Raw genomic sequence first — 24,385 nt, 5'->3', positions numbered from 1 at the left:
AACGGTGGTGCTTATGGTGGCTCGTCAAGTGCTTCGTATGGTCGAGGAGGTCCGAGAGGGGGATACAGCGGAGGAGGAGGAGGAGGATATAGCGACCATGATGGTTACGGTGGCTACACAAACGATCGCAGCAACGGATCTGGATACGGAGCTTACTCTGGCCGTGGGGGATCGTCCACGTATGGTGCTTCCTCCGGACGGGGCAGAGGTCGTGGCGGTTACTACTAATTATGCCCTCATGCTATCTTCGTGGCTTCAGGATGTATTTATCATGTCTCGGACCCCATCGTCATTCACATCCTCGTGGTATACTACCTTGTGGACTCTTCATAGCACGACTCAACTTTGTTGATGGAGGAAGCTTCCGTTTGCTTGCACTATGACTGTCCAGATGAATCATAATTCTAATATGTACATCGATCCTAGCCGTACAATTCCGCGCATACAAGACATTGAGAAGCAACAGAGGTCCTGAGGATAGATAAACCAAACAGTAGGGCAAGACATGCAGCGAGTGGCATATAATATACAACAACATCATAGCTGGCCGACGCAGGTTACGAACGAAAACGTACAAGATCGTGCTGGATCACTTCATAAGCTCCTCACTGGACCGTTCAGTAAACTGCTCCGCCGTCTCTGAGGGGAACGCAGGTGATGTACAACGCATACTTCTTTTCCCTCTCCAAGGCCTTCTTCTTCGCCTTCTTCTCCTTATGCCTACGCTTCTTCTCCTGCTTCCTCTCGCGGCGCCTCCTCTTCGCATCCCGAACCTCAGAAGAGTACGGGTCCGGTTGGCGGCCGTACGGGCCATAGGGTGACGCCACGCCTCGACCATACCGATCGTCTGAAAGATCAGAATCAGACTCGGAGGACGACTCAGAGGAGGAATCTTCGTCGTCAGAGTCGAAGCCAGGAAGACGAGCCTCGACGATGCCGGCGTGTGTTCCGGAGCGACGCTCGCGACCTTTGAAGAGCACGACCTCGACACCACGCTGGATGAAGAACGAGGTGTTCCACAGGTCGATCAGCTCCGAGGTCATCCTGGAGCGCCTGGGATTGTGGCCCGCACGGCCGGGATCGGCGGTGGGTAGCTTGCCAGCCCAGGCAAGACCAAGATCCTAGCGACATGTCACATTGTCAATACATATATTCTAGCTCTGGCGGTGAACGAAACGAGGACGAACCTGCATGAACCGGATCCAATCCTCGTGGTACACATCGTGTGGCACCAAGACGAGGGGCATCCTGGGCATAGTATCGAAGAAGTCGTCCATGTCTTGAATCTTCATGATGTCGAACCAGGTATAGGCTTGGGCAAGGTTAGGTGGACGGTTGAAACCCTCGGGAGGGCGAAGTGGTTGTTGAGTGTCTTGCGGGTAAGACATCAACGCGGCGTTTCCGCCCATGCGAGGAGAGGGACGAGGAGAGGGACCACGACCGGGGATCGTGGCCTGGGGCATCCCAGAGCCGTATCCTCCAGCACCGTATCCTGGGACGGGAGAGGCAGCTCTGGAGCGAGGAATATAGCCGGGGTTGGGTGACGCAGCCCTGGAGCGAGCATAAGGGACCGCACCAGGGATGGGGGAGGCTGCACGCGAACGCGAGAAACCGCCACCACCTATACCACCACCTATACCACCTATACCACCTGGCATGGGCATGGGCGACGGAGCTCTGGAGCGCTGACCACCATCGTTATAGACGCTGGGGATGGTGCTGGGTCCGTGGTAAGGCGAGGCAGAACGCTGATAGATATCTGTAGCCGCACGCGAAGGCGAGGAGGGATATCCAAGGGGAGCAGAGGCCGCCCTAGGAGATGGAGGCCCAAAGTTGCCCGGCATACTGTAAGGAGAGGCAGGGCGCTGTCCAGCAGGGTAGCCAGCAGAGGTGTAGGGACCTGCACTCGCGCTGTAGGGTACGGCGCTGTATGGCTCCCCGCGGTCATCGACGCCATACGAACCACTCTGGCGGTTGCGACCATAGCCACTGTTCCTACGTTCACGTTGGTAGTCCCTGCGTCCGAGACCGTCGAAATTGTCGAGACGCGATTCGAGTTCACCAGTGCTGTAGGGGTTAGAGTAGCCTCCACTTCCAGTGGAACCAGCCACCGCGGGTACGGCGCTATAATTCCCGCTGAGCCTCTGGCCAGCACGGCGGTATTCCCTGTCTTCTCTGTCGGTTCGACGTTCCTTGTCCCATTGAGCAACTCGTTTGGCTGCCTCTTTTTCCTCCTTCCTTCGGCGCCTCTCTTCGTCCTTCTGCCTGGTGGTGACGTAATGACGTCAGTACATACACCTACCCGAAGGCAGAGGGTACTAACCATTCCCTCTGGGCCCTGTCGCTTTGTCTGCTATGACTTCCACCCCTCCAGGAGGCTTCGAATTCCTAAAACGTGCGTCAGCTCAATCCATTCGCAAAGAAAGAGGGTGATAGCTACCGCGTTCGCTGGTACAGCACCTTGAGGGACCACACTACAAAGAACGGTGTTGTGAGCAAAAGCACTGCAAGCTTGCCGTAGAATCTAACATACCTAGTTGCTTCCGCGGGGATCCACTGGATGCCCGTCACGACACCATTCGGAGTCTGATAGCTGCGCGGACGAGATTAGCTTCCGTCGACGGCGTCTAACACAGGCCCACCATACCTCGCTGGGACAGCTCTGAACATATGATAACGATCGTACGACGACGGTTAGTACGGCAAATACAAGCACAAAATCTAGTGAATTGTGCTGACTTGAAAGGATGGTAGATGATCCTGCCCTCAGGGGTGGTCGTCGATGTATAGGTGATTTGCCCCGCCTGGATCGGCTGACCATTGTTAGGTGAGAAAGGCTGTGGTTGCTGCTGCGACATCATCAAAGGACTCGACGGTGCCATGATGGGGCTGCTGGGGTAGACATTTGGAGCGCCATACATCGCCATGATTGCTTTGAATCCTCCGAAGGCTGGATCACGATTCTTGAGTTTGTGGAATGAGTGGGTATGAAGAGAAGGGAGTCAAGAGACTCGTCGTGGAGGTATGAAAGAAGAGGGCACGCCTGCGATGGCTCCCTGCCTAGCGGATGCCTCGTGTGTAGATGGCTTCTGATAGTACCACACACAATACATTCGGAGCAAAGTGCGGCTCCTTTCGAGCGATCTCCTAATATATATCATGCTCATGACGTGCACTAAGATTAGATTAGATGCACAAGATTGCGCGGGCGAGAGGTGAAACGGGTCCTGAATATTGAATGATTGAACAAGGTGGCACGGTGAATACTTTCAAGCAAGCGAAGCGGTCTGCAACGAGTCCAAGGTGCGAGATATATATTTACAGAAGCACAGTGTAACGTCCACGGCCCGAGAGATCAGAATAGTATGCAAAAACAATACTCTAGAAGAATCGCCACCATAGGAAGATCAAGAGAAAGAGGACGATACCGCCAATTGGTGCGTATTGCCGCAGAGCAGCCTGCCAGTTGATGTTTCTTGCAGCCTTGCGGTATTTTTCCGACTCTGAACGCAGCGAACTTGACAGATGTGACATTCCTGAACGAAGAAGTTTTGCGGCGTCAGTGCTCTATCTGCGTAGTGCATCCCATAGAGTAGTCAAGTGGGTAACATGACGTACTGTCGAGTGAATCGCCTCTCCACAGCAGTTCCTCCATGTTCTTGGTCATTATTCTCGTCACATCCTGCAAGTCATCGTTCAGCCTATCAAGACCGTTGCCGGCTGCGTTTGCTGTACGCGTATCACTGTATAACCGCGCAGTTTTTGACATGAAAGTATCTTTATATGGAGAGTGTCAGAATTAGTGGCTGACTGCACGGAAAGAAGACATTTGACGCACCGAAGCCGACAAACGCATATGGTTTCCGTACTCCGTCCACCTTAGGTCCGTATGAGTTGGCGAACTCCTTGGAGAGTTCATCGAGGTATGAAAAAGCTAGCTTTCGTGGATAGGATTTATCGGCTATGGTGAGGTATACGACATTATCCGCTATGAGGTAGCTGAGCCACGTATACATTCCGTCAGTACATTGCGCTCCACAGACAGCAAGCATAAGGACGAACAAATGTGACGCACTGTAAGGTATACGCGGCGCTTTCTATTGACAAGCGAGGTTCAGAATTTGGTGTAATGCGTCGAAAGATGAGTTTCGCCTGCTGCTTGTGCTCTTGAAGCGAATGCTCCGTCTACGTATCCTCCGTCTCGCTCAGCCTTCGTGGGACCGTGTTACGGCTGAGCATGAGGCTCACCTGTTCGTCGTCGACGCTGGCGGCGAGAGGAAGAGCATCTGACGCTCGGACTATGATGGTTGAACGAACCATGATGGTGCACTGTGTCCAGAGGGACCTGAGTTGGGGTTTGGTGAGTGCAGCGAACACAACGAAGCAGTGACCGCATACGGGCCCACGTGTCCCATTCCACGGTCTCGGTCACTTCTGGCCACTCACCCGGCCCGAATTTCATGCCCCCCCACAGGGGCCATAAAGTCTGTGCATTCGCTTGCTGTCTCTCCAATAATACACCCCAACACCCATACTCGTCGCTATCCACATGTCAGCCTCTAATTTGTTCAATATTAGGCATCAGGTACGTCGTATACTGCTGTCGATCTCTGCGCTCTCAGGTCTAAGCTTGGAATATGTAGTTGACGTTCTATGGTGCATACCATTCGAACAAGACAAATATTGCTATCCATATCTGCTTCGTACCCCTCATACTTTGGTATATATCTTATTCGTTGCACCCTCTCCACACGCTGATCTATCATAACAGGACCTTCCAAGTTCTTGGAAGCTTATTACCGGTCCCTTCCTTCTTCCCCGACTTCCACTATGTTTTCAACGACTACATGTCCTTCGAAATCAACTGGGCTACTATCGCTATGGCACTATATCTCGCGTACTACTACGCCCTTGAGCCACTAGCCGCCGTAAGCTATCATTTCCCTCTTCTTCAGGATGAGCGCTGACAGTCTGATGTTGTGGTTCAGCTCATCTACACGCCACAAATGGTTCTCTTCGTGTTGACGGCAGTCCAAGCGTCCAAAAATGCCGACAACTTCAAAATCGCAGCCGGCTTGAACGTTCTCTCGTGGATTATGCAGTTCATTGGTCACGGAGTGGCGGAGAAGAGGGCACCGGCCCTGTTGGACAATCTTCTTGGCGGTACGCAGTATCAATCAAGATTTCATACCCTGAGACTGATGGTGTATCCTTCACGGTTATAGCCCTCGTCCTTGCTCCCTTCTTCGTTCATCTCGAGTTGCTCTTCAAGGTCGGATACAAGCCTCAACTACATCGGGACCTGAAGAACGATATTGGAAAGGAGATTACGGCTCTCAAGAAGGCGCAAGGCGAGAAGAGGCGAGCGCAGGAGGCGAAGGAGCTGTAAGATGTTGCTGTCTTTCTCCCCGTTGAACATATCTATCTCCGCCAGTCGGTCGCTCCCAAAGGGCTCCTCGTAATTGAGCTTTTTTGAGGTCTCGTTATGACTTGGTAATTTGTAGGATTATTTGTACGGTTTGTGATTTCGAGCAAGTCTCTAGCTTTCGTGTCGAAGACTGCTCGGTTCTGGTCCCTGAAATCACTTTCGTCTACACTGGGTGACTTGGGATTACAGTCGTACAAGTGCTCCGGCGAGCTATATATTGAACAAGATCACGTCTACATTTTGGCTGTCGTTCTCATTATCTTCTCTCCGTCCACTCATCCCAGCAAACAAATTCTAAACAAGGCTGGAAGGAGGTGGCAGGACGGGTTCACCCAGAGGGGTAACGTAGGCTGACGTCAATCCACCGTCGACCTTCAAGTCGGTACCCTATGAGCGCAAAGATGATTGTTAATGAGCAAGCAGTCGCACGAACAACAAGTGGGAACATACCGTCATGTAGCTGCTCTCGTCGGTGCCCACTGAGAGTAGACAAAAGGGCTTTAGCGCCGCGCGAAAGAAGAAGGAATAAGGTGAACGTACAGAAAAGTGCAGCCTTGGCGATCTCGACGGCCTCACCAAATCTGCCCATGGGGAGATGGACTACGCGGCGCTCCTTCTTCTCGGGTGTGTTAAGGAAGTCCATCAGGAGGGCTGAAGGCGAAGTCAGTTAATCGCTCGGTTCAAGAACATCCATGGAAGAGACTCACGGGTCTTCAGAGGACCACTAGACAGATGTCAGATATACATACAGTTAGTGAGGGAGCTCTGGAGAAGAGTGACAATACGCACGGGCTGACGGAGTTGACGCGGATGCCTTCACGAGCATGGATCATGGCCAATTCACGGGTCATCGCAAGGACGGCACCCTATATAAGATTCAACAAGCCGTCCCCTGATTTGAATATTCAGCCGAACTAGTTCACCTTAGACGATGTATCTGTAGGGTCCCGCCACAATTAGCTTGAGAACAGAGGTGAGCAGCCAAGAGAGCGACATACATGCGAGTTGTGGCGTTGCGGCACCCATTGAACCAACGAAACTCGCGGTGTTGATGATGCTGCCTCCCACATGCAGGCCCTTGGCCTCATCGGTGGGGTTCTGGCGCATGGCGAGGATGGCGTACTTGCAGCCCCACCAGACACCCTTGACGTTGATTTGCATGGTGAGGTCCCAGATGCGTTCTTCCGTGTTCAGGGCGTTGTCGTCTGCTGGATGCATAATACCTGCACGAGACCGAGAACAAGTATATACCCAGTCAGTTCGAGCACCAATAATAGCACCGTTCATGTCGCTCACCAGCGTTGTTGAACTATAGAAGTAGAACCGTGAGCATAAAATTAGCACAAATTACCGTCCCACTCGGACATTAATATAGTAGCACGCACTATGACATCCAGACGACCAAACTCCTGCACGGCCTTATCCACAGCGGCCTTGATATCCTCTTCCTTCCCGACATCGGCCTTCACAGCGATGGCCTTCACGTTTGGCGACTTTTTCGAGATCAGCGCCGCTGCTTTCTCTGCGGCCTCAAAGTTGATATCGGCGAGGATGACATTGGCGCCTTCTGAAGCGAAGAGAATGGAGGTTTCGAGACCGATTCCACTGGAGGGGCCGCGGAGATGTAAGACATATGATGCAGGAGGCCATTCAAGATGACTTACGATCCAGCACCAGTAATGACAGCACTCTGTCAAGAAGTGCTAGTGTGAGTATGATTTAGATGGTTAACAAGGTATGTCTGACCTTGTATTGGAGACGACCGGGCATTTTGTGGATAAGCAGGTAGAGATGAGGAGGTGATGGGGCAAAGATACAAGTGGCGAAGATGGGATACGATGAAGGGTGCTCAGAGGTTATGTACTTCGGCGGGGTGCGATTGCATCGACTTTCCGGCCGCGGCGTCCAACCTTGATAGCATATCGACGGGACCTTCGTCTTTTTCATGGCATTCCGTTCCAGAGCACGGCCGTCCGTGGCGATGGTAAAATTTATTGGGGCATATAAACATCTCGACTTCGGCGTACTGCACATGGACGTCCTCCGAGTCCTCTTCGCAATCATTAAATTAGGGTGTGGGCCACAATGATCGGCATACAACCCCATGACGCCACAGGCCAATACAAATCCACGTGGGCCCGATATGAGTAATCCCCCGCTTCCGAAGTCGCGACGCGTTTCTCCTCCGCGCCCTGTTACTTTTCGAAAGATATTATGTTCTCCCTACTTTCTCGCAGAGCTTCGACATCGGTACTTTGGTCTCGTCCGTTACACTCCAGTGCATGGCGTTCCTCGGCCGCGGCAACATCCTTACCACTACCGACAGGACTGGATGACGGTGAAAAAGCAATATTCCAGAAGCTGACAGAGCGGTTCAATCCTTCTGAGTTGCTCGTGCAAGATGTTTCTGGTACGTCCCAATCGTCGGTTAAATTTAGGACGAAGTTAACCCTTTATGGCCATTCAACTTGGTTGATAGGCGGTTGCGGATCGTTCTACGCGATCCAAATAAAGAGTGAAGCGTTCAAAGGCATACCTATGATAAAGCAACATAGGATGGTGAACGACACTTTGAAGAAGGAGATTGAGGGGATACATGGGCTGCAGGTGCGTGTCTCATGAGCTTCTGCAATTGGTGGCGTAGGATGCTGACCATGCACTGCAGCTAAAAACCATACCCCAATGACCGACAGACCTTCGATTAGACACCCGCTAGACCTACACTATTTGTACGATTTGTTCCCCATGGATTCTCAACTACTACGTGATACTGTGAGTTTCTGTTCTTGTTTCAGAGTCTCGTCCGCTTCTCGCACCTGGGAATGCTACGGCGAACACAGCGACTACGTAGCGTTTCAACAGCGTTGTGCCAAGCATTGAGAGAAGACCTTTGTGGAATTTTCGAGTGCCGTTAAAGTCTCCTTCTCTATGTGTGGTGTTATAAATGGGTGCGCTAGTACTCTAGACTCCGTCCGGAAAGCTGGTGGTCTTTATGCCCTATACCTGATGCCGACAGACTATGTTAGCTCACCTCTACGTCGTCTGCGATAGGCGCAACGCCGTACTTTTCTATGTTGACGAAGCTACTGGATGTTGTGCACCATCTTTGGACGGCCATTCCCGTCTGCTTCTGCTTTGTAACATTCAACAGTACACAAATAAACCCACCGGTGTCTTCTTTGCTCCTACTCCAACGCGTTATCCTTCCTGCCAAACTCTCTTCAAAAATAGATGCCATCGATGCGGGTGGATTGGACTCTAGGGTGATGCGGGATCGGCATCGGTCCGTTAGCTCTCGGTGCCCCCAAGCACCCTCCACGGTAGCCTTTCGAGTTCCACATCACTCGATGAAGATGGATGTTGTTCTCATGAACAGCGCCCGGCGGCGATTGAACTCTTCGTAGGACAGAATAGAACGCGAAGATGGCAACGGCCGTATCGTTGCCTGCAGATTACCATAAGCATCGCTGGCTCACGATATCGTTGTTTATATCGTGTACGTCCATATTCTACGATGTTAGCTGGCCATCTACTCATCCTTGCCTTGTCGTTCTACTCCGCCTCCGCCAGGACACGGTTTCCTATGCTGAAGGACACAATTAACGACTCACCACTTTGACACAGTGTGCTCCCATACTCTCCGATCTTCCCATTGATCATCAACATCGGTGTTCTTGTTTACAGCCGGTGTGCACGGTGCAATTTTCTGAGCTCACGAGGGTCTGAGACACCGCTATTTCATTGTAGCCATGCTTCCCTGCTTGATGCACATCCACAGCACAGCGCTCGGTGTGAGCCTGTCCGTGCACCGAAGGTACCACCTACGGAAGAGTTCAAGAGAGCTCCACATTGTCGTCGTGTTCTGATATGGTCGTTGGTCATTGGTCAACCAGGAGTTCCACTTTGGGCTACTCTATTGTTTGGGAAATACGTACCAGTGCAAAAGAACACGTGGATCTGAATCAAGAGAAGGCTCTGATTATCTTTTCCTCTAAGTCCTCTGGTTCTATTTCTCTGCCCACATCTGCGAAATGCTGGGACAATGCAAAGTCCTAGAAGAGTGACGCATGGGGTGTGCAGACTACACGATGCTACGAGGATATCGTCAACGTCGACGATTTGTTCGGACATGATTCGCCATCCTCCGTTCACCTCTGAGGTCCTTAGGACTGACAAGCCTGCAATAGGAGCGAAACCCCTTATAACTCTCTGTCGGCGGCCGTATGTCCTGTATGTCCCATCATACATCACCGGTTCATTGTGCATTGTTGATTGGACGCCTATGGCGGACAGATCTTATGCTATATAGCCACAACCCTCAGGCCTCAAGTCCCGAACACGGTGCTATCGGTATCGGATGCGCTCAGGGTGCTCTATTCGGTGAGTGTGATGTCTTTTCCGTACTCATAGGTTCCTGTCATCTTGGACCGAGCCGACGCCCTTGTTCCCTTTGGTTATAGACATGCTGGTGTCCGTAATCGTGAAGCCCTGTGACAGATATGATTGTTCCAGCATCAATGCACTATGTCATTCACTTTTCTAGCTCTCATCTCGTACTCCCTCGACGGTCTTTCATGACCTGCCCGTTAATGATGAAAATCTTCTGATCCTGCTTGGTCCATCTCGAGGACCTACGTATTATGCTCAACTTCAGGAGAGCATGTATTCCAAACCGACGCTGGTAGCGCTTCAGGCCAGCGCCTGCCAATTGCTCACTTTGCGACGCCCTCGCACCTCCACTTGACCTCCACATGGAACCGTCTACGCACCGCGAGCATGTGCATGCCGCACTTGCGTCAACGGCGCGCTGCCCCTTGTCATAATCGGCGCTTAAGGAGGATCTACCGTTGTGGCGCTGGTCGAGCGCTGTCGAGAAGTTCCTTTAATTAACAGATGGTGAGATGGTGACTACACGACGTACGTCTCGAGAACTCGCCTGAGCTCGCCCCCAGAAACTTTTTGACGCTGAACGCTTTTTCAGTTTTACCTGTGTTTTATTCTGGCTGTAGACGCTCGCCAGCAAAATAGCGGCAGGCCGCTGCGCTGCGGTCTTTTCGGATGGTGGCGCTCGATTGTGGCTCTTGTGGCACATGCACGAGTATCCGTCAAAATGTCGGAGGCCTTCGTCCTTCGACCTCCGCTGTCAAGTCTCGACGCCACTCTCGATTGTGACGGGCGTACCACGCCATACATCTCTCGCCGCAGAACGGACGGTCCGCGCGACAACACACCCAATATATGTCTTCATTCCACCGCGGTGTTCTCGGTTGTCTATCCATCTCATCCTGGAGCTCAACTAAACATATCGCGAACTAAATCCGACAACAATTTCTCTCGAGTGGCTCCTCGTCTCTCATTCGTGGGGTCCACTGCACCTCGCCGTCACGGCCAATACTCCACACCGCTAATACCGGTCTGATCCTCAAGCAACCAACAATACCAACAATATCTTCTGTCAGACCCCTTCTGACTCTCTCCTACAGTCGTCGTCACTCTCATCACAGAGGGACGTATCCTCACGGCCATACCTACTGATCAGCCGAGGAGCGCACCGGGATCAGGACCCCAAGGCACTTGGTGGCACCAGTCGCTCTGCGAGTACACCGGCATCCATCTAGAAGACCGGACGAGCAGGCGCCCAAAGGCTCGAGGTGAGCAGGCTGTACGGCCTGTGACTCTCTTGCTCTATATACTACGCCCGTCTGGCGCTCAGCTGTGTGTGTTGTTTTTGGTGTCTTCTGGTCTATGCTAGGCCTTGTCTTGCGAGCCTGTCTGAGGTTCTTCTGGGTCGCCGTGCAGGACTACTGTACTGTTGTAGTCATTGGGCTGTGGATGCGAGAGAAGGATCGGCATCGACGTCGCTGACCGGGCTCGAGCGCTCGCCGTTCAAGGAAGTCTTCATCTTCCATCGCACCCGACGAGACTCAGACTCAGATGGTGGAGCAGCATTTTCATTTTGCACAGTGCTCGGAATCAAAAAGAGAGACAGACAACACTTGAACTGGTATGTATGTACTGTGGTCACGGGCCAATCACATCCTCCTGTGGCGCAGTACATACATACATGCTAACCTAACCTAAACTACTCCAATTCTCTTCGCATGTACCGTCCCAAGGCAATTATGCCCTGCTCCAAATGCCATAGCATGAAACATACACGGGTTTTGGAATGGGCAATGGGCGTGGGCAATGGACATGAAGCCGTCTATGGAAAGATAGCGCCCCGCCCAAGGCCGCCTCTCGGAGCTTCTGAATCTAAACGGTTCTTGGGCACACGCACACATATGGTAAACGACGGCGCCGTTTCGCAGCCCGTTCAAAGCTTCAGGCTTCAGAATTCGAAGCAAACGTCAGTGGCATGCTACTGCTGTCGCTATGGGCGCTTGCGGATCTTTTGCGCTTCTTTGGACTGACTGCTGTGTGTATGTGACACTTACATATTAGGTGACGACACCGAGTAGAACAGCTGTGAGACGAGGGAAGTCTAAGGGTGACGGACGTGGAAGCATATGAGCTTATTATACCCAGTGGGAAGGACGGCCTCCGAACAGGCTCGCTATGGGCGAAACGGCGGCCGTCTGAATCCTTCGAGTTTGTGTGTGTGTGTGTGTGTGTTCATCTGGCCATTATGCATTATGACCTGAATGCGGAAGCAGTATGTACATACGCACCAAATGTCCTGCTTATCGTAACGCTACAGTTGGTGACTGCCACCGTCTCTGCCCGTACATACGGTGCCATGAGTAACTTACCCTTAGACGCAATTGCTCTAGCCCAGCTTCCATACTCCTTCAATCGGACAAAAGGTTGCTTAAAACGCCCTCGAGGCTCGTCTGGTGGCTAGAAGCCCCTCTCGAGCCCGCACGTCGAACGCATCCGACTACGCCAACCAAGTCCAAGCCAAGACCTGCTTGACGCCCAACGAACCATCGACCGAGACGAACAAGAGAGGCACACTGGAACCTGGACTGGCACAGACGCACAAAACTCACGACACAATCCAACTCAGCTCGCGACTCTAGAGTCTACATAACAGCTCACGAAAGTGTTGTCGGATTCAATATAAGAATACCGGGCGTTTGAACCAGACAAACTCGAACGGGTGAGCGGGCGCCTAACTGGAGAGGAAGGAAGGAAAAACACGATGCGCGGCCAAGGTTCCAAGCAAGGAACTCTCGAAGCGGCTTCAAGCTTCAAAGCCAAGCTCGGAGCTTCCTCCGGAAGCTGTCCCCAGTTATCTTCGCTCCCGATTTTCCGAGTCCGGCATTCCTCGCTTGCTGGCTTTGGGCGCCATACGCCGAGTGTGTGTGTGTGTGTGTGTGTGTGTGTGAGTTATGATTCTGCAATTTATCGAACAGGGTGCTCCAGGTCGGGAGCGGAAGCGGAAGCGGTGGGCGAGGTCGGAGGGAATAATGGGATCGGTATTACCGTTTTCGGTGTAAACGGAGGAGGGAGATGGAGTCGCGGGTGTAGTTGGCGTGCTCGGGGTCTTCGACCTGTTTGGAATGTGCAATGGTTTGCGTTTCTGAGATGAGTCAGGAACGAATACGGAGTACGGCCGGGATGGATGGAAGAGGGCAGCAGTGTGGGGGTGGTGGTGGTGGTGGTGGGAGTGTTGGGATAGACCGATGCGGAACGGGAATGTGTGGAGGGCGGGATTTATTTTATGTAATTCGGAATTCGTGGGAGGAATGAATGGAACGGCAGGCGGAATGAAAGAAAGAAAGAACACGATGGTATGTAGGGAGATAACGAACTCGTGAAAGAAAGTACGCACGTCGCTCCAGGTGAAGTGTTTTTTGAGAAGGGCAAAAAACCGCTTGTCAGCCTAGCAGCAGCGGAAATAAATATGAACGGGATGTATAGAGTTGAAGATCGTTTAACGAAGGTCAATATTTCACCTTTCGTCGTTTCTTGTAGCAGAAGAGCACTTCTGGATCCTCTCCTTGCTCGAGCTTTGTCGCGGGAATAAGATATGCTAGTGTTTGGACGAGCAGAGGGAATGCTGGTTCGAAATATACACAATCTGCGGCCAGGATTAGCTGTGGATGGGGAATGCTAGGAGGAAGTGGTTCGCCCCTATGACACACCAGCATGAAATTAGTAGTTATTCGATAGGTTGTCGACCTGGAAAACAGGGGACCATACCAGTTTAGCTCTGATGCGGTTACACGATCCTGGAGGCCATTCAATTCGATATTTCGCTGCATGATTGGGAGTAATGGCCTGGACGATCGTCGACCAGTCAGAACCGAATCAGAAGATGCGTCAAAAATCAACCAAATCGCATCGTATCCAAGGCGGGAGGGAGGATGTCAGCGCACGTTTGATCCGTAATCCATACGTGTTTCGCTCCCAGCAACGCAGCGACGAGTCCCACCAGACCTGTCCCGCTTCCCAATTCCAGCACGTTTATATTCGCGAGCGGGGATTTCGTCGAGCCGAACGAGGCCCCATCGCTGCTGGGATCAGCTCGTCGAGCTATATGACGTGCGAGAACCTGTGTATTTTGTCAATGGATTGATGAACAGTGGTGTTAGTGTACGCTCCATGAACACTCATCACGACACCCTTGCCCCAATCATAGGCTGCGGCGAGCACTTCAAAGTGGCCCTAGGTGCTCTAGCAAGCGAGTCAAAGCGGAGGGTTGGAGAAGGGGTGAGAGCAGTCTCAGCTTGATGAGAAAAGCGAGAGGATATTATCATGCAGGGTCAATCGCGCTCTGATCGAATGAACTGATGATGTGGCAAAGCTCAAATAGGGGCAAGTAACATTAAGCGTGCAGAGCATCGCATGGTGCACTTTGTGGTCGCAAATGGCAATAGAGAAAGAATGCGTGCGGCAGAGCTGATGGGTCGAAGTGGACTAACCTCCCCAGCAGGCCAGGCGATGCCGCCACACCCGGGACTCGCATCCACAGCAAGTTTGATGGAAATGGGCCGTGATGGCTCGCCATTAGATATAGTTTTGCCTGAGCCAGCCGGGAAAGACAAAGATATTGTTTCGTTCTGTATCGAGTGTGGCTGTTCTGGCAGAAAGGTAGCATCATCGGAAGAGCTTTTGGACTGCGAGTGGGGATGATCAGAGCCACGAAGATGTCTGAGAGGATCGGCGAGATCAAGGGCTTCCTCCTCAGACAAGGTGGGGCTTGGAGCCCTTGAAGAGGGTGCGATGGCCATGCTGATAAAAACGAGAGCAGGTGGGAGTAGTGGTATTAGTGCGTGAGACGGTGTGCTCGCTGTCGCGAATACGGGCAGTACGCGTAGATGTGGCGCGAGGCTACGAGGCGCGCTTTGAAATATTAAAGATCGGCTCTGGCTGATAAGATATGTGGCCCTCGATCGTCTGGGTCGACGTTGAGATCGTCGACCCTGACTTTTACTCGTCGATGACACTCTTGCTCACCTGTTGTCATCATCTTCCGGACTCGCAGGCTTTTGCACCTATGCGCATTATGCGATAGCAATCGGGGATCGAGAGCGGGCGCTCACGGGATATGAAGGCTGAGACTAGAGTGCGTACTATTTATCTGTTCGTTCACCGCATGCACATTGGTGAACGAGAGGTGCTAGCATCGGCAGAGAGATGCGCTATTTCCTTGGTACAGCCGTAGGCTATCAACTAGGGATATTATATCGGGCGAATATAGTAAGATGTGGATCTTCCGCGGCTTGCAAGTCGGAGATTGGAGATATGTGGGCAGGCACAAGCGCTGCACATGCGAACCGCCGAGAGGGTGCCCCGGTGCGCTATAAAGGCAGATTCGTGAATGGCGGCCCGCGGTTGTGCTTGCAGGCCAGCGCCGGATCCACAACTGGCGCCAATCAGCGCTTCGGTGGAGGACCCATAACACCCCTCGCGCTGCTGTTCCACTACTTATCCCTTCCACGTCCTTCATCATCTCCCGTCCCCCTTCCCCCTGACGCCCCCCACGAATGTCGACCTACTCGACATCCCACGCAGTCCTCCTCCCCTTCGCTCCCCGCAAGGACTCCAAGTCATCTCGCAAGCACCCGTCCCCCAGCGCCCTCCCGAGCACAACCGACCTCTCGTCCTTGGCCCACTACGGCTCAAAGCGTGATAGCTCCTTCTCCATGGCAGACCAATTTGTACTCGATCTCCCCACACGCTCTCGAACACGGACACGCACTCTTACCCCTTCAATGTTCTCCGAGTCGTCGTTTGAATCCACCTCCTCCTCATCCTCCTCAGCCTCCTCATCCGCATCATACCCCCCTCCATCAATTCTGTCCAGTCCACCGTCATCAATCGCTCCATCACCCTCGTACGTCCTTCTCCGTCATCTTTCTTTATCTCATACACTCAATCTGACCCCAACCCTCAGACCACGGACGCAAACCCATCGGAAACTGCGTCCGCTACCAGTGCCTCCGATGTCTCCCCCACCGCATGCGACGGTATCTCCCATTGCCCCCTCTCCTCAACGACCCACACGCCTTCCACGATCTCACTCCCATGATGATATCCACTACGTCCACTCTCCAATAACCACCGCACCAGCCACGACCGAGTTCCCGGCGCCCCCTTCGACGCCCGCACCGCCATATTCCCCACGGCAGAATATCTATCGTCTGCCCTCACCGCCTCCGATACCCACCTTCACGAAGCTCTGCATTCCACTCACGACTCAGGATGATTCCTCCTTCTACTCCGACGTCAAGTCAAGACCATTACAGATCGACCTCTTGACGCCGATCATCGAGTCACCGGTCGCCGTCCCCGCCGGACAACGAACGTACTCACCCCTGTCATCTGTACCAACGATCTCCCCCGCTTCGGCTATTTCACTATCGTCATTTCCATTACCTCCGCCCCCGCCTTTCGAAGAGGCCGGCGCTTACGACTCCGAGCCCTCTTCTCCACATTCCTCCGACTCAACACCAACGCCCACAGGCGCACCACGAGTGCGTCCACTGCCTCTTCTTCCCGTCGCCCCGGGACCCCCGAGCGAGTGCACGACACCGATCGCGATGTTTCCTCGGAGGGCGTCATTCTCGACGGAGACGCTCGGCAGCGCTCTTCAGGATACATCTCTCGCTGCCAGCGACCGGAGAAAACTTGGGGACGGCGGCGAGGACGGGTGGGCGTCGGAGAGTCGCCTGGATACGAGCGACGTGGATGGCGAGATGATTGATTGGGATCTGATTGGTGAGGTTATGGAGACGGCTGCATAAGCTGGCTTGGCTGTAGACGCTCGCTCTCGCTTTGTCAAAATCGTATCTCTCCCTCCGTGTTACCCCTTTTTGGGCCTGTGATCCTCTCTTTCTCTCTCATTCCCTCCATTCGATAAAGCTTTGCATCCCCGCCGCCCGCTGCTGCATTTTGGTTTCCGTCCGTGCTTGGAGCTTGTTTGTGCCCCTGTTATCCCTGCCTGCTTCTCATGACCGCTGTTTTACGCATTATCTTATCCTGTTTTCTTCATTCGCTTGCATTGAATCCTCATTCCCACTCCCGCAGTACTGCTCCTATTCCTCTCTCTGCTTCTTCATGATACGGTCGGATACCTCTCCTCTCTCCTGTTCGATATCTGATCTCATTCTTCCTTTTCTTTTTCTTTGTTTTTGGTACTCACTCTCGAGCGGAAGCTACTCGGATACTTACCCACTTCACCGCATGGTACATAGCAGCAGCCAGCGCTCAATGTCGCATTTTCCTTTTTTTTTTGTGTCGGTCGAAAGGAAACGGAAATTATGACGCGCACGCATTTTACATATGTTTTGTATTACTGTACCGTCCCGACGACAACTTCTGTCTGTCCGATGTCCTATAATGTCAATGATAGTAGTAGACTCACTCTTGGAATCGTTTCCCTGCCTGAGTCTAAGGTGCACTGTGAATCGTCAAGGCACTTGCCCTTAGCTGTGTTTCAGGGCGTTGATGGTGTGGGGGGAGAAGAAGCCCACCCAGCCACCTTCCTTTCCGGGAACGCCCACCATCACGGCGCGGCGCGGCCACACGTGGCTCGCAACTCCGCCGCGCGTCGACTTGGGACGCAAATTCGTCCAAGTCCCGCCGTGGCCCTTCAATCTGTGGCACCATTGGTGCTTTCACGTTGATACTCGGCCATTCTAGACGAACTCTTTTACATGCTCTTTCATATGAACAGTACATAGATAGGAATATATGATACCAAACATCCCATCTGTATAAGTAGCCCTACAGCCTGCTCAATGGAAATGCCGTCGGCCAACCCTCGGCGGCACCGTAGCTGTCAATCAACACTGCGTGCTACGATATGTGAAATAATTACAGCGGCCCTCGAGACCGTCTTCTACAGCGAGCTCCCCCGTCCAGTCACCGAGACCCACGATGAGCCTTGAGCAGTCAATCCAGCCGCCATCAAACAATGCTCCAACCCGTAATTCTAACGCTGAAAATCCCTTCGTCAACTTGTCTCCAAGCAAGTTCGGCGGGTCAAAAGGAGGCTTCAACAGCCTGCATCAGGTAGAGTTCTAGTCAAAGTCTCTCTACTACCACACTCAGACTGATAATTTGACTTGGGGCGGGATGAATAGACCCACCATGCTACATCCAAGAACACCAATCGTGGAAAGTTTGTTGTGTACTCGCAAGCCGAGGCAAAGGGCGAGAAAACGAAAGGGCTCTCTGCCCGTGCAATCGCTTCCACTATCCCGACACAGCGCCTCGTAACATCCTATGAACAGGCCCTCTCCGTTGCAGCACTATACCGTGATGGAAAAATACAGGATTCTCTGTATTTGCCCGAGAGTGCTGAGAATCAAGCAGAGGCGAAACATCAGCTCACGGCCAACGACCTCGATATGGAGGCAAGAGGAGACTTACCCAGCCGTTGGAGTATACAGTGGAAGGATACTACAGGAAAGAAGAAGGGTGGATTTGAGAGGGTCCTGTATCAATGGTGCGCCGAATTCAGCTCCTTACGACATCAGAAGGACGGTCATTGACCACAGTAATGGTTCAGCAAATGCGGGTATGACGATGAGAGCGCGGGGACCAAAACTCGGCGTGTTACCTTTCCTTATACCGGCTGTCTTGCTCACGCCGAAGTCACCTACGAGCTCGATTCTCTCAAGGTCCTGCGTATTCGTGGTTTCCTAGACCATAACGAAGCCTGCCGGTCAGCAAAAATGTCGAACGAGCCCACACACGCTGTGCACCCCGCCGTCTGGAAGGTCGCGTTAGATCAACTTGGGGATGGTTCGACGTGGAGCGAAATCATGGCGAAGAATCGAAAGTACGTACTGGGGTGTCTTTACCCAGGACAGACTGCGGACTGGGCCTATTCGCCGTATCGTTGGCTGCTCAATAAAAAAGATTCGCGCTCGCTGTATCGTCAGGCGCAGCGGAAGGAGGGGGTTGATGTAAACGAAAGGCCTCACCGGAATATCGACTCTTGGCTCAACCCGTCGTCTCCCGAGTATAACCCCGTCCTCGCAGAGGCAGTTTTCTTCTACTCGGCTCGTGCGTCAACGGAGGAGCGCTTGAAGATATGTATTGCGACACCGGAGATGAAGGAGGCGGCATGGCGGTATGGACATAACCAACAGATCCTTCTTGACGGCACATTCGGGGTCTGTAACAGCAAAATTCTACTCTTCATTCTCATGGGATTGGACGAAGAGAAGAAAGGTGTACCACTTGCCTTTCTACTGTTCTCTGCTCCGTCCGGAAACAAGTTCACCCCCGCCGGATATGACACTGAAATCCTCACCGAGCTGCTTTCACAGTGGAAGTCATCACTAGGTCTTCGTGATGGATCGGCCTTCCACTCTCCTGTTGCGATAACCGACACAGATCTCAAAGAACGCAATGCGCTCCTCGCGGTCTTTCCTAACATCTGGCTTCTTCTCTGCAAGTTTCACGTTCGTCAGGCCTGGAAGAATCACCGAAGCCAGCTGCTCAAGACGAACTCACCGGCCACCGGCGTTGGTGAGGTTCGCATCCGGCTTTCTCGACTTGAAGACGAGCTGATACGCACGAAGTCACACGAGGACGCCCTCCTTCTTGTCGCTACCGAGCGGTCTACGCTAGAGCAGCTGAAGACTGTTGATCCCACGGCAGTGTTTGCAGCTGACGGCGGTATCGCACACTTGGACTACCTATCAGTTCACTGGATCAATACAATCGAGATCTGGAAATCTTGGTCGGACCACGGACGAAATATCGCAGCCGGTATCCTCGGCTGCTCATTCGACTGGGTCCTACCGACCACCAATCACCTTGAATCGTTCAACAATCTCTTGAAGAACAAACACTTACGCCGTTGGCAGCGGAACGGTCGTCGCGTTCGGATCGATGTACTCGTCAACATTCTCATCACCAAGGTCCTCCCATCCATCTTCGAGCAGAGAAATCTCGACCAGATACAACGGCGGGCCTGGGAAGCGCGCTTGCGGCGTGCGGGGGCAGAGCATCTCATCAAACGCTCTGGAACCGCAAGCCTTCGAGGTCCTGGAATAGCGTGGCTCAGCCCTGACGAGACCCGAGACGCCGCTGCCACCGCTCTATTCGAGCGCAATCAGATCGGGGCGCCAGAACTCGATTTCAGTGAACCGACTGCGAGGCTTACCTTCCAGTGTAACTCGGCCTTTGCTTTGGACGCCGAGGTATTACCCACAGTCTACACCATAACGATGGAGGTCGATGGTGCTGCCACCTGCTCTTGTGGCGATTTCACTCAACGCGGCGGTTCCTGCAAACACATACGGGCGGCGTTAAAACGCTTGGATGCACTACGCGATCAGGGAAAGAACGTACCACATGTTCCGATTCCGACAAGCATCGACGCCGCACGAATTCTGGAGGCCACGCGTGTGGCGCGCAGCGTCGAGAAGGCTGTGGTGACCGCTAATGGCCAAGCTGGGCCGTTGATACGTGCAGTTCAGGTCGTCGATGACCTCCTTCACGTTGGAGACGGAATCTACGAGGGAGAAGACGCACGCTCCGACCGTGAGGAAGAGGGCGGCTTTGATGGTTCCCAGGATGAACTATTGTCAGACGACGAATGCCCGGATCCTACTATACCGTCAAGACTCGAACTCACCAGTGACATGGACATCTCAGAGTACTCGAGCGCGGTCGACGGCCAATGTGGAGATGAAGATGGTGGTGGGAGTGATGAAGAGGTGGGGGAGAGCGAGCGTCGTTGTGATGGGAAAAAAGATGACGGTCGTGGGAGTGATCAAACGGTGGTGGGAACGGGATCGAGCGCCGTGTATGAACACCGAGCTGGGGACGCTCAAGCAGCTGTGAACGCGCAGGCACTACTCCGAACGTTCCACGACCTCGAGAGCGTTGGCCCCCGTCTACTCGATATTGCCGAAAGGCTGCAGTACGCCCACCTCAACAAGAAAGATGATGAGGATCGTCACCGAGCCGAAGTAGCCTTGACACATGTTGAAGCCCTAGCCGCCCAGCTCAAGCGCCTCGTAATCGAAGCTCAGGCTGAACACCAGACCAATGCCGTACCAGAGATATGTGTGGCCCGTCCACCTACGCCACCAAAGAAGACCGTGAAACGCACTGCCCGTGATGCAGATTTGTCGGCAGAAGTAGGGAGAACCAAGGGTTGGGATACCAAGCGAGAGATTTATGCTGCAGACCTTGAGGTGAAGCAGAAGCGCAAGCCGTCTCACGGCTACTTCTAAGTTTGTAATATTTATCCATTACAATATGTATCTAAAGCTTCAGAGCAACAGTACGAGCAGTCAGACAGGGCCACGTTGGGGCCACGGCGGGACTTGGACGAATTTGCGTCCAAGTCGACGCGCGGCGGAGTTGCGAGCCACGTGTGGCCGCGCCGCGCCGTGATGGTGGGCGTTCCCGGAAAGGAAGGTGGCTGGGTGGGCTTCTTCTCCGGTGTGGGGTTGGGGACTTAGCTCTAGCTCAGGATGTATGTATGTACCTGCACAGAGATGAAAGACTCGGACCCCTGGCAATCTAAGGGTCCATCAAAGAAGGGGTCGAGTTTACATTACCACTCCAATCCTGGGTCTCACGAATCGTGGCCCGTGGGGAGGATGTACGAGCTCTTGACGATAGGGAAGGTTCTACCGGAAGAGGGGGGTGATGCGGTGGTTACGATGCAGTTGTGCATTCGGACTTGTGGTGAGTAGCTTTACAGTCATTGGACTCTAGAGCGAGCGAACATACATGTGCCACAGCGAGCGGAGCCGAACTGTTTGGTGCAGCCCAGTCGGGCGCCACACGTTCGTTTTGTGAGCCATACGCTTGTACATGTGTGTCAATGTGTCTGTGTTGCACGATGTTGACCTGGACGTGACCTCGAATCCCTCATGCATATATGCAAATGCGAGGACATATAGTCTACGGTCTACGGTCTACGGCATAGACTCGGATTCGGAGGATACGGCGTATACGTATACGTACTACACGGAGAAAGTTGCAGGCCTGCCGCGGCCAGTCTGGCAGCTTGGAGCGATAGTCATTATAAGTAGTTGCACTAGTTACAGTACTTACACACGGCAATGAAAAGAACATCAAACATCTGGGCGTGATTGCAAACTGGGATGGTCACATACTTCATACTTATGTACGAGTCGCTAGGTACATACTACATGCTGTAGACCAAACATGGGGAAAGTCGGGAGGAAGGGACGGGTACGGTGTCAGGTGACAGTAGTAAGTAGGAACGTCCAGAGGGAAGGGGAGTTCCTCCATCTTTCCCACTCCAGACACGGGCAGCAGACTGAAGCGCAGGCAACAATTACCTGAAGTCGACTCGACAGCCCATTACCGTAAGTAGAATCACAGGATCTCTCCCGAAAAATGAATCGCACAGATGGCCAAGACCTGGACGCGGTCTCACCTGGACTGAGAGCTGAGCACGACGCCCTAAGGAACTTACTACGCACTGCGCGCGCAACGTCAAGAAGGAGTATGTATCAGAAAGAGCGCCAGGAAAGGGCATGTCGATGTCAATAATATGAAAACCTAACTTATAAATAGGATTCAAGTTCCTAGGAACTGCGAGGAGGACCCCAGGGTTGCCACCCAAGGGCGACAAGACCTCGATTCACGGCGAGGGGCGAGGAGCAAGGAGCAACAGATGTCGATGAGTCCGGACGGAGCGTAAGCCCAGACATGTGTGGTTTCCCTTCCTGGTCTTTCCGAGAGGTTTCGGCGGCGGGAGAGCGAGGGAATGAGGTACAGTCATGCCTATTTCTTGTTTCTGGAGCATAAAATCCGATTCTTTTCGCCGCAAAAACATCGCAGGGTGTAAGTTATAGAGGAACGAGCCACGTTTGAACTTACCACCGGCACCCTGAAGATCTCCAATGCCATTACATATCGTAGCGCCACAAAATATATGTATTCCAGCGCCACAAAAACCTTGGGCAAATCGGGCTCATAATCGGGCTCATAAATATACATATGAGATCTTTATGATGTCGACCCTTTGGGTCTCTAAGCGAGACAGAAATGGACAGGGCTCGAGGAGGATCTGGCGGGAGTGATCGGCAGTATATGATACTGAAGATCATCGGGGCTCTTACTTACATCCATCCATGATGATACTGGCAGGGTCATCTCTGGCATAAGGCAATCCTTCGACGCTAGCCCTGTATCCTGTGGGAGGATAGAACGTTTGACGGGGACCGTATCGGACTTGGGCTCGGTGAAGTAACCCAGAGTACTCCGGTGTTCGCGAGGGTTGCGAGGATGAACTCGAGATTTGCATTTTGCAAAGTCAAATGGGCACGGTCAAGTGTGGTTGGTGGCGCGTCCGAGTCGATATGCAAAGAAGTGCTTAGCAGCTGGGAGTGGATCTGATGGCGTGCACGAGTGTCGTATTGGTAGAAAGCTATGGATAGGACCTAGATCGGAACAGCTTTGAAGCTTTAGAGTGTGGAGAGGTACGGAACGCTGCACCGTGCGGTAGATGCATACGTACGTGCGGAATGTATGGTCCAGCGGTAGTTTAAGGTAGGTTGAGATGGTGACATACGCCATGCTGATCTGTTGAGACTCGTGATGATGGGGCCTTTGGTGGTACATAGCGGGACTATCACCATGGAACCGATGTGAAGCATGGATTGAGCTTGTGCGTGAGGAAAGGACCGAGAAGAGTACTAGCCATGGCGAGTACCATCGTCGTACGGATCGATGTTTGCTATGGGTAGTTGAATCTCACGGAACCAACCTCCACGGTCAGGAATAGCGCAAGTACGAAGAATACGGCGGCCGGACAGGTTGGTGCATACGACCGAGAAGGTGCGTTTTGAACAAGACCATGTCGAACGTCTGCTTGACTTCGTCCTTCGATTTGAAGTGGGGACGTCTTGGATGAGACCGGAGGCCGTGACAAGTTCATGCGGGGCGGATTGAAATGTAAATGGACGACGTACGTTTCTGTATACAACATAACTTTGATAACCGAGGCACAGCGTCCGCTGTGGCATGTATCTGACTTGAGATTCTTGTCGAGAAATGTATGTTTTGGGTGCATCAGAGCTGAAGACGGCGGCCGCATGGGGCAAAGAGATTCGGTTCCGATATACCTTGTGTTCTAGTCGGTCCCGTGCAGCAAGAAGCGTATGCGCGACACTAGGAATGTGGTGGTACCATCGTGTACGCGCAACTAGCTATTGGGCACGAAGGGCCAAGATGACGCGTTAAAGATAGTACCAAAACATATACATCGTCAATGATCAATCTGCAATGGAGAGAAGAAGTACAACGACTTACTGGTCTGACTTCAACATGGAATTGTAGAGCTGTAACGAAAATGAACGAAACAAATTTTGACAACGAGTGAGCTTGCTCGGTAGTTATACTGTTGGCTAGAGAGTTCTCACCCACCAATACTAGGAGCCCGGCTCAAAAAATGGCTTACGACAGTTGGACCTGCAGTTCATAAGACCGCGTCGTTCGTCGCGGTTCGCGTTTGAAGTACTCTCGGCGTTTTCCGCAAGCTGAACAGAACGTGAAATG

General features: G+C 52.7%; 9 protein-coding genes across 9 annotated transcripts; 4 read left to right on the top strand and 5 right to left on the bottom strand.

Annotated features, from left to right (window-relative positions):
- Positions 1-617: 617 nt before the first annotated feature.
- Positions 618-2,927, bottom strand: STEHIDRAFT_130133 (uncharacterized protein; the record flags this gene model as incomplete). The annotated part of the gene is made up of 7 exons (XM_007302780.1): positions 618-1,121; positions 1,188-2,265; positions 2,324-2,388; positions 2,441-2,474; positions 2,534-2,593; positions 2,740-2,849; positions 2,880-2,927. 7 exons carry the CDS (start codon positions 2,925-2,927, stop codon positions 618-620), a joined length of 1,899 nt encoding a protein of 632 aa, XP_007302842.1.
- Positions 2,928-2,992: 65 nt separating this feature from the next.
- On the bottom strand, positions 2,993-4,320 carry STEHIDRAFT_95168 (protein transport protein Sec22; the record flags this gene model as incomplete). The annotated part of the gene is made up of 5 exons (XM_007302779.1): positions 2,993-3,536; positions 3,619-3,777; positions 3,839-3,999; positions 4,076-4,185; positions 4,249-4,320. The coding sequence occupies 5 exons, from the start codon at positions 4,318-4,320 to the stop codon at positions 3,382-3,384; spliced, it is 657 nt and encodes a 218-aa protein (XP_007302841.1). The 3' UTR covers positions 2,993-3,381.
- A 205-nt stretch (positions 4,321-4,525) lies between these two features.
- STEHIDRAFT_167512 (DUF962-domain-containing protein) lies at positions 4,526-5,590 on the top strand. The gene is made up of 5 exons (XM_007302778.1): positions 4,526-4,585; positions 4,644-4,720; positions 4,772-4,928; positions 4,989-5,163; positions 5,226-5,590. Exons 1-5 carry the CDS (start codon positions 4,550-4,552, stop codon positions 5,387-5,389), a joined length of 609 nt encoding a protein of 202 aa, XP_007302840.1. The 5' UTR covers positions 4,526-4,549; the 3' UTR covers positions 5,390-5,590.
- Positions 5,591-5,614: 24 nt separating this feature from the next.
- Positions 5,615-7,437, bottom strand: STEHIDRAFT_120390 (short-chain dehydrogenase). The gene is made up of 11 exons (XM_007302777.1): positions 7,175-7,437; positions 7,093-7,118; positions 6,814-7,033; positions 6,725-6,737; positions 6,427-6,651; positions 6,352-6,365; positions 6,218-6,294; positions 6,136-6,152; positions 5,969-6,079; positions 5,879-5,907; positions 5,615-5,815 (listed from the first exon to the last, which is right to left on the bottom strand). The coding sequence occupies exons 1-11, from the start codon at positions 7,196-7,198 to the stop codon at positions 5,723-5,725; spliced, it is 849 nt and encodes a 282-aa protein (XP_007302839.1). The 5' UTR covers positions 7,199-7,437; the 3' UTR covers positions 5,615-5,722.
- A 193-nt stretch (positions 7,438-7,630) lies between these two features.
- STEHIDRAFT_120389 (bola-like protein) lies at positions 7,631-8,583 on the top strand. Its single transcript, XM_007302776.1, has 3 exons — positions 7,631-7,838; positions 7,908-8,035; positions 8,094-8,583. Exons 1-3 carry the CDS (start codon positions 7,643-7,645, stop codon positions 8,112-8,114), a joined length of 345 nt encoding a protein of 114 aa, XP_007302838.1. The 5' UTR covers positions 7,631-7,642; the 3' UTR covers positions 8,115-8,583.
- Positions 8,584-9,832: 1,249 nt separating this feature from the next.
- On the bottom strand, positions 9,833-10,712 carry STEHIDRAFT_109973 (uncharacterized protein; the record flags this gene model as incomplete). Its single annotated transcript, XM_007302775.1, has 5 exons — positions 9,833-9,916; positions 10,008-10,059; positions 10,198-10,294; positions 10,350-10,415; positions 10,610-10,712. 5 exons carry the CDS (start codon positions 10,710-10,712, stop codon positions 9,833-9,835), a joined length of 402 nt encoding a protein of 133 aa, XP_007302837.1.
- Positions 10,713-12,836: 2,124 nt separating this feature from the next.
- On the bottom strand, positions 12,837-14,607 carry STEHIDRAFT_95156 (uncharacterized protein; the record flags this gene model as incomplete). Its single annotated transcript, XM_007302774.1, has 6 exons — positions 12,837-12,924; positions 13,206-13,256; positions 13,330-13,507; positions 13,577-13,654; positions 13,753-13,928; positions 14,299-14,607. The coding sequence occupies 6 exons, from the start codon at positions 14,605-14,607 to the stop codon at positions 12,853-12,855; spliced, it is 864 nt and encodes a 287-aa protein (XP_007302836.1). The 3' UTR covers positions 12,837-12,852.
- Positions 14,608-15,052: 445 nt separating this feature from the next.
- On the top strand, positions 15,053-17,238 carry STEHIDRAFT_138588 (uncharacterized protein). The gene is made up of 2 exons (XM_007302773.1): positions 15,053-15,713; positions 15,774-17,238. The coding sequence occupies exons 1-2, from the start codon at positions 15,364-15,366 to the stop codon at positions 16,621-16,623; spliced, it is 1,200 nt and encodes a 399-aa protein (XP_007302835.1). The 5' UTR covers positions 15,053-15,363; the 3' UTR covers positions 16,624-17,238.
- A 299-nt stretch (positions 17,239-17,537) lies between these two features.
- Positions 17,538-20,557, top strand: STEHIDRAFT_120371 (uncharacterized protein). Its single transcript, XM_007302772.1, has 10 exons — positions 17,538-17,916; positions 17,971-18,181; positions 18,254-18,596; positions 18,674-18,756; positions 18,811-19,004; positions 19,074-19,280; positions 19,346-19,935; positions 20,001-20,123; positions 20,189-20,396; positions 20,475-20,557. Exons 6-8 carry the CDS (start codon positions 19,241-19,243, stop codon positions 20,010-20,012), a joined length of 642 nt encoding a protein of 213 aa, XP_007302834.1. The 5' UTR covers positions 17,538-17,916; positions 17,971-18,181; positions 18,254-18,596; positions 18,674-18,756; positions 18,811-19,004; positions 19,074-19,240; the 3' UTR covers positions 20,013-20,123; positions 20,189-20,396; positions 20,475-20,557.
- The last annotated feature ends 3,828 nt before the right edge of the window (positions 20,558-24,385 follow it).

Source organism: Stereum hirsutum (genome assembly GCF_000264905.1).
Source record: "Stereum hirsutum FP-91666 SS1 unplaced genomic scaffold STEHIscaffold_5, whole genome shotgun sequence".
Lineage (NCBI taxonomy): Eukaryota > Fungi > Basidiomycota > Agaricomycetes > Russulales > Stereaceae > Stereum > Stereum hirsutum.
This window is presented reverse-complemented; position numbering and strand designations above follow the sequence as displayed.

What these genes read in the sequence shown, in the direction of transcription:
- STEHIDRAFT_167512 (XM_007302778.1), top strand. Translation starts at nt 4,550, where the DNA reads ATGTCAGCCTCTAATTTGTTCAATATTAGGCATCAG. An exon ending in CCCTTGAGCCACTAGCCGCC is followed by an intron (nt 4,929 to 4,988) that starts GTAAGCTATCAT and finishes GTTGTGGTTCAG; the next exon opens with CTCATCTACACGCCACAAAT. An exon ending in GTTGGACAATCTTCTTGGCG is followed by an intron (nt 5,164 to 5,225) that starts GTACGCAGTATC and finishes TCACGGTTATAG; the next exon opens with CCCTCGTCCTTGCTCCCTTC.
- STEHIDRAFT_138588 (XM_007302773.1), top strand. Translation starts at nt 15,364, where the DNA reads ATGTCGACCTACTCGACATCCCACGCAGTCCTCCTCCCCTTCGCTCCC. An exon ending in TCAATCGCTCCATCACCCTC is followed by an intron (nt 15,714 to 15,773) that starts GTACGTCCTTCT and finishes CCCAACCCTCAG; the next exon opens with ACCACGGACGCAAACCCATC.
- STEHIDRAFT_120371 (XM_007302772.1), top strand. Translation starts at nt 19,241, where the DNA reads ATGCGCTCCTCGCGGTCTTTCCTAACATCTGGCTTCTTCT. An exon ending in CCTAACATCTGGCTTCTTCT is followed by an intron (nt 19,281 to 19,345) that starts CTGCAAGTTTCA and finishes AGACGAACTCAC; the next exon opens with CGGCCACCGGCGTTGGTGAG.
- STEHIDRAFT_120389 (XM_007302776.1), top strand. Translation starts at nt 7,643, where the DNA reads ATGTTCTCCCTACTTTCTCGCAGAGCTTCGACATCGGTACTTTGGTCT. An exon ending in GCTCGTGCAAGATGTTTCTG is followed by an intron (nt 7,839 to 7,907) that starts GTACGTCCCAAT and finishes CTTGGTTGATAG; the next exon opens with GCGGTTGCGGATCGTTCTAC. An exon ending in AGGGGATACATGGGCTGCAG is followed by an intron (nt 8,036 to 8,093) that starts GTGCGTGTCTCA and finishes CATGCACTGCAG; the next exon opens with CTAAAAACCATACCCCAATG.
- STEHIDRAFT_120390 (XM_007302777.1), bottom strand. Translation starts at nt 7,198, where the DNA reads ATGCCCGGTCGTCTCCAATACAAG. An exon ending in GTCATTACTGGTGCTGGATC is followed by an intron (nt 7,034 to 7,092) that starts GTAAGTCATCTT and finishes CGGCCCCTCCAG; the next exon opens with TGGAATCGGTCTCGAAACCT. An exon ending in ACGAGAGCAGCTACATGACG is followed by an intron (nt 5,816 to 5,878) that starts GTATGTTCCCAC and finishes TTGCGCTCATAG; the next exon opens with GGTACCGACTTGAAGGTCGA.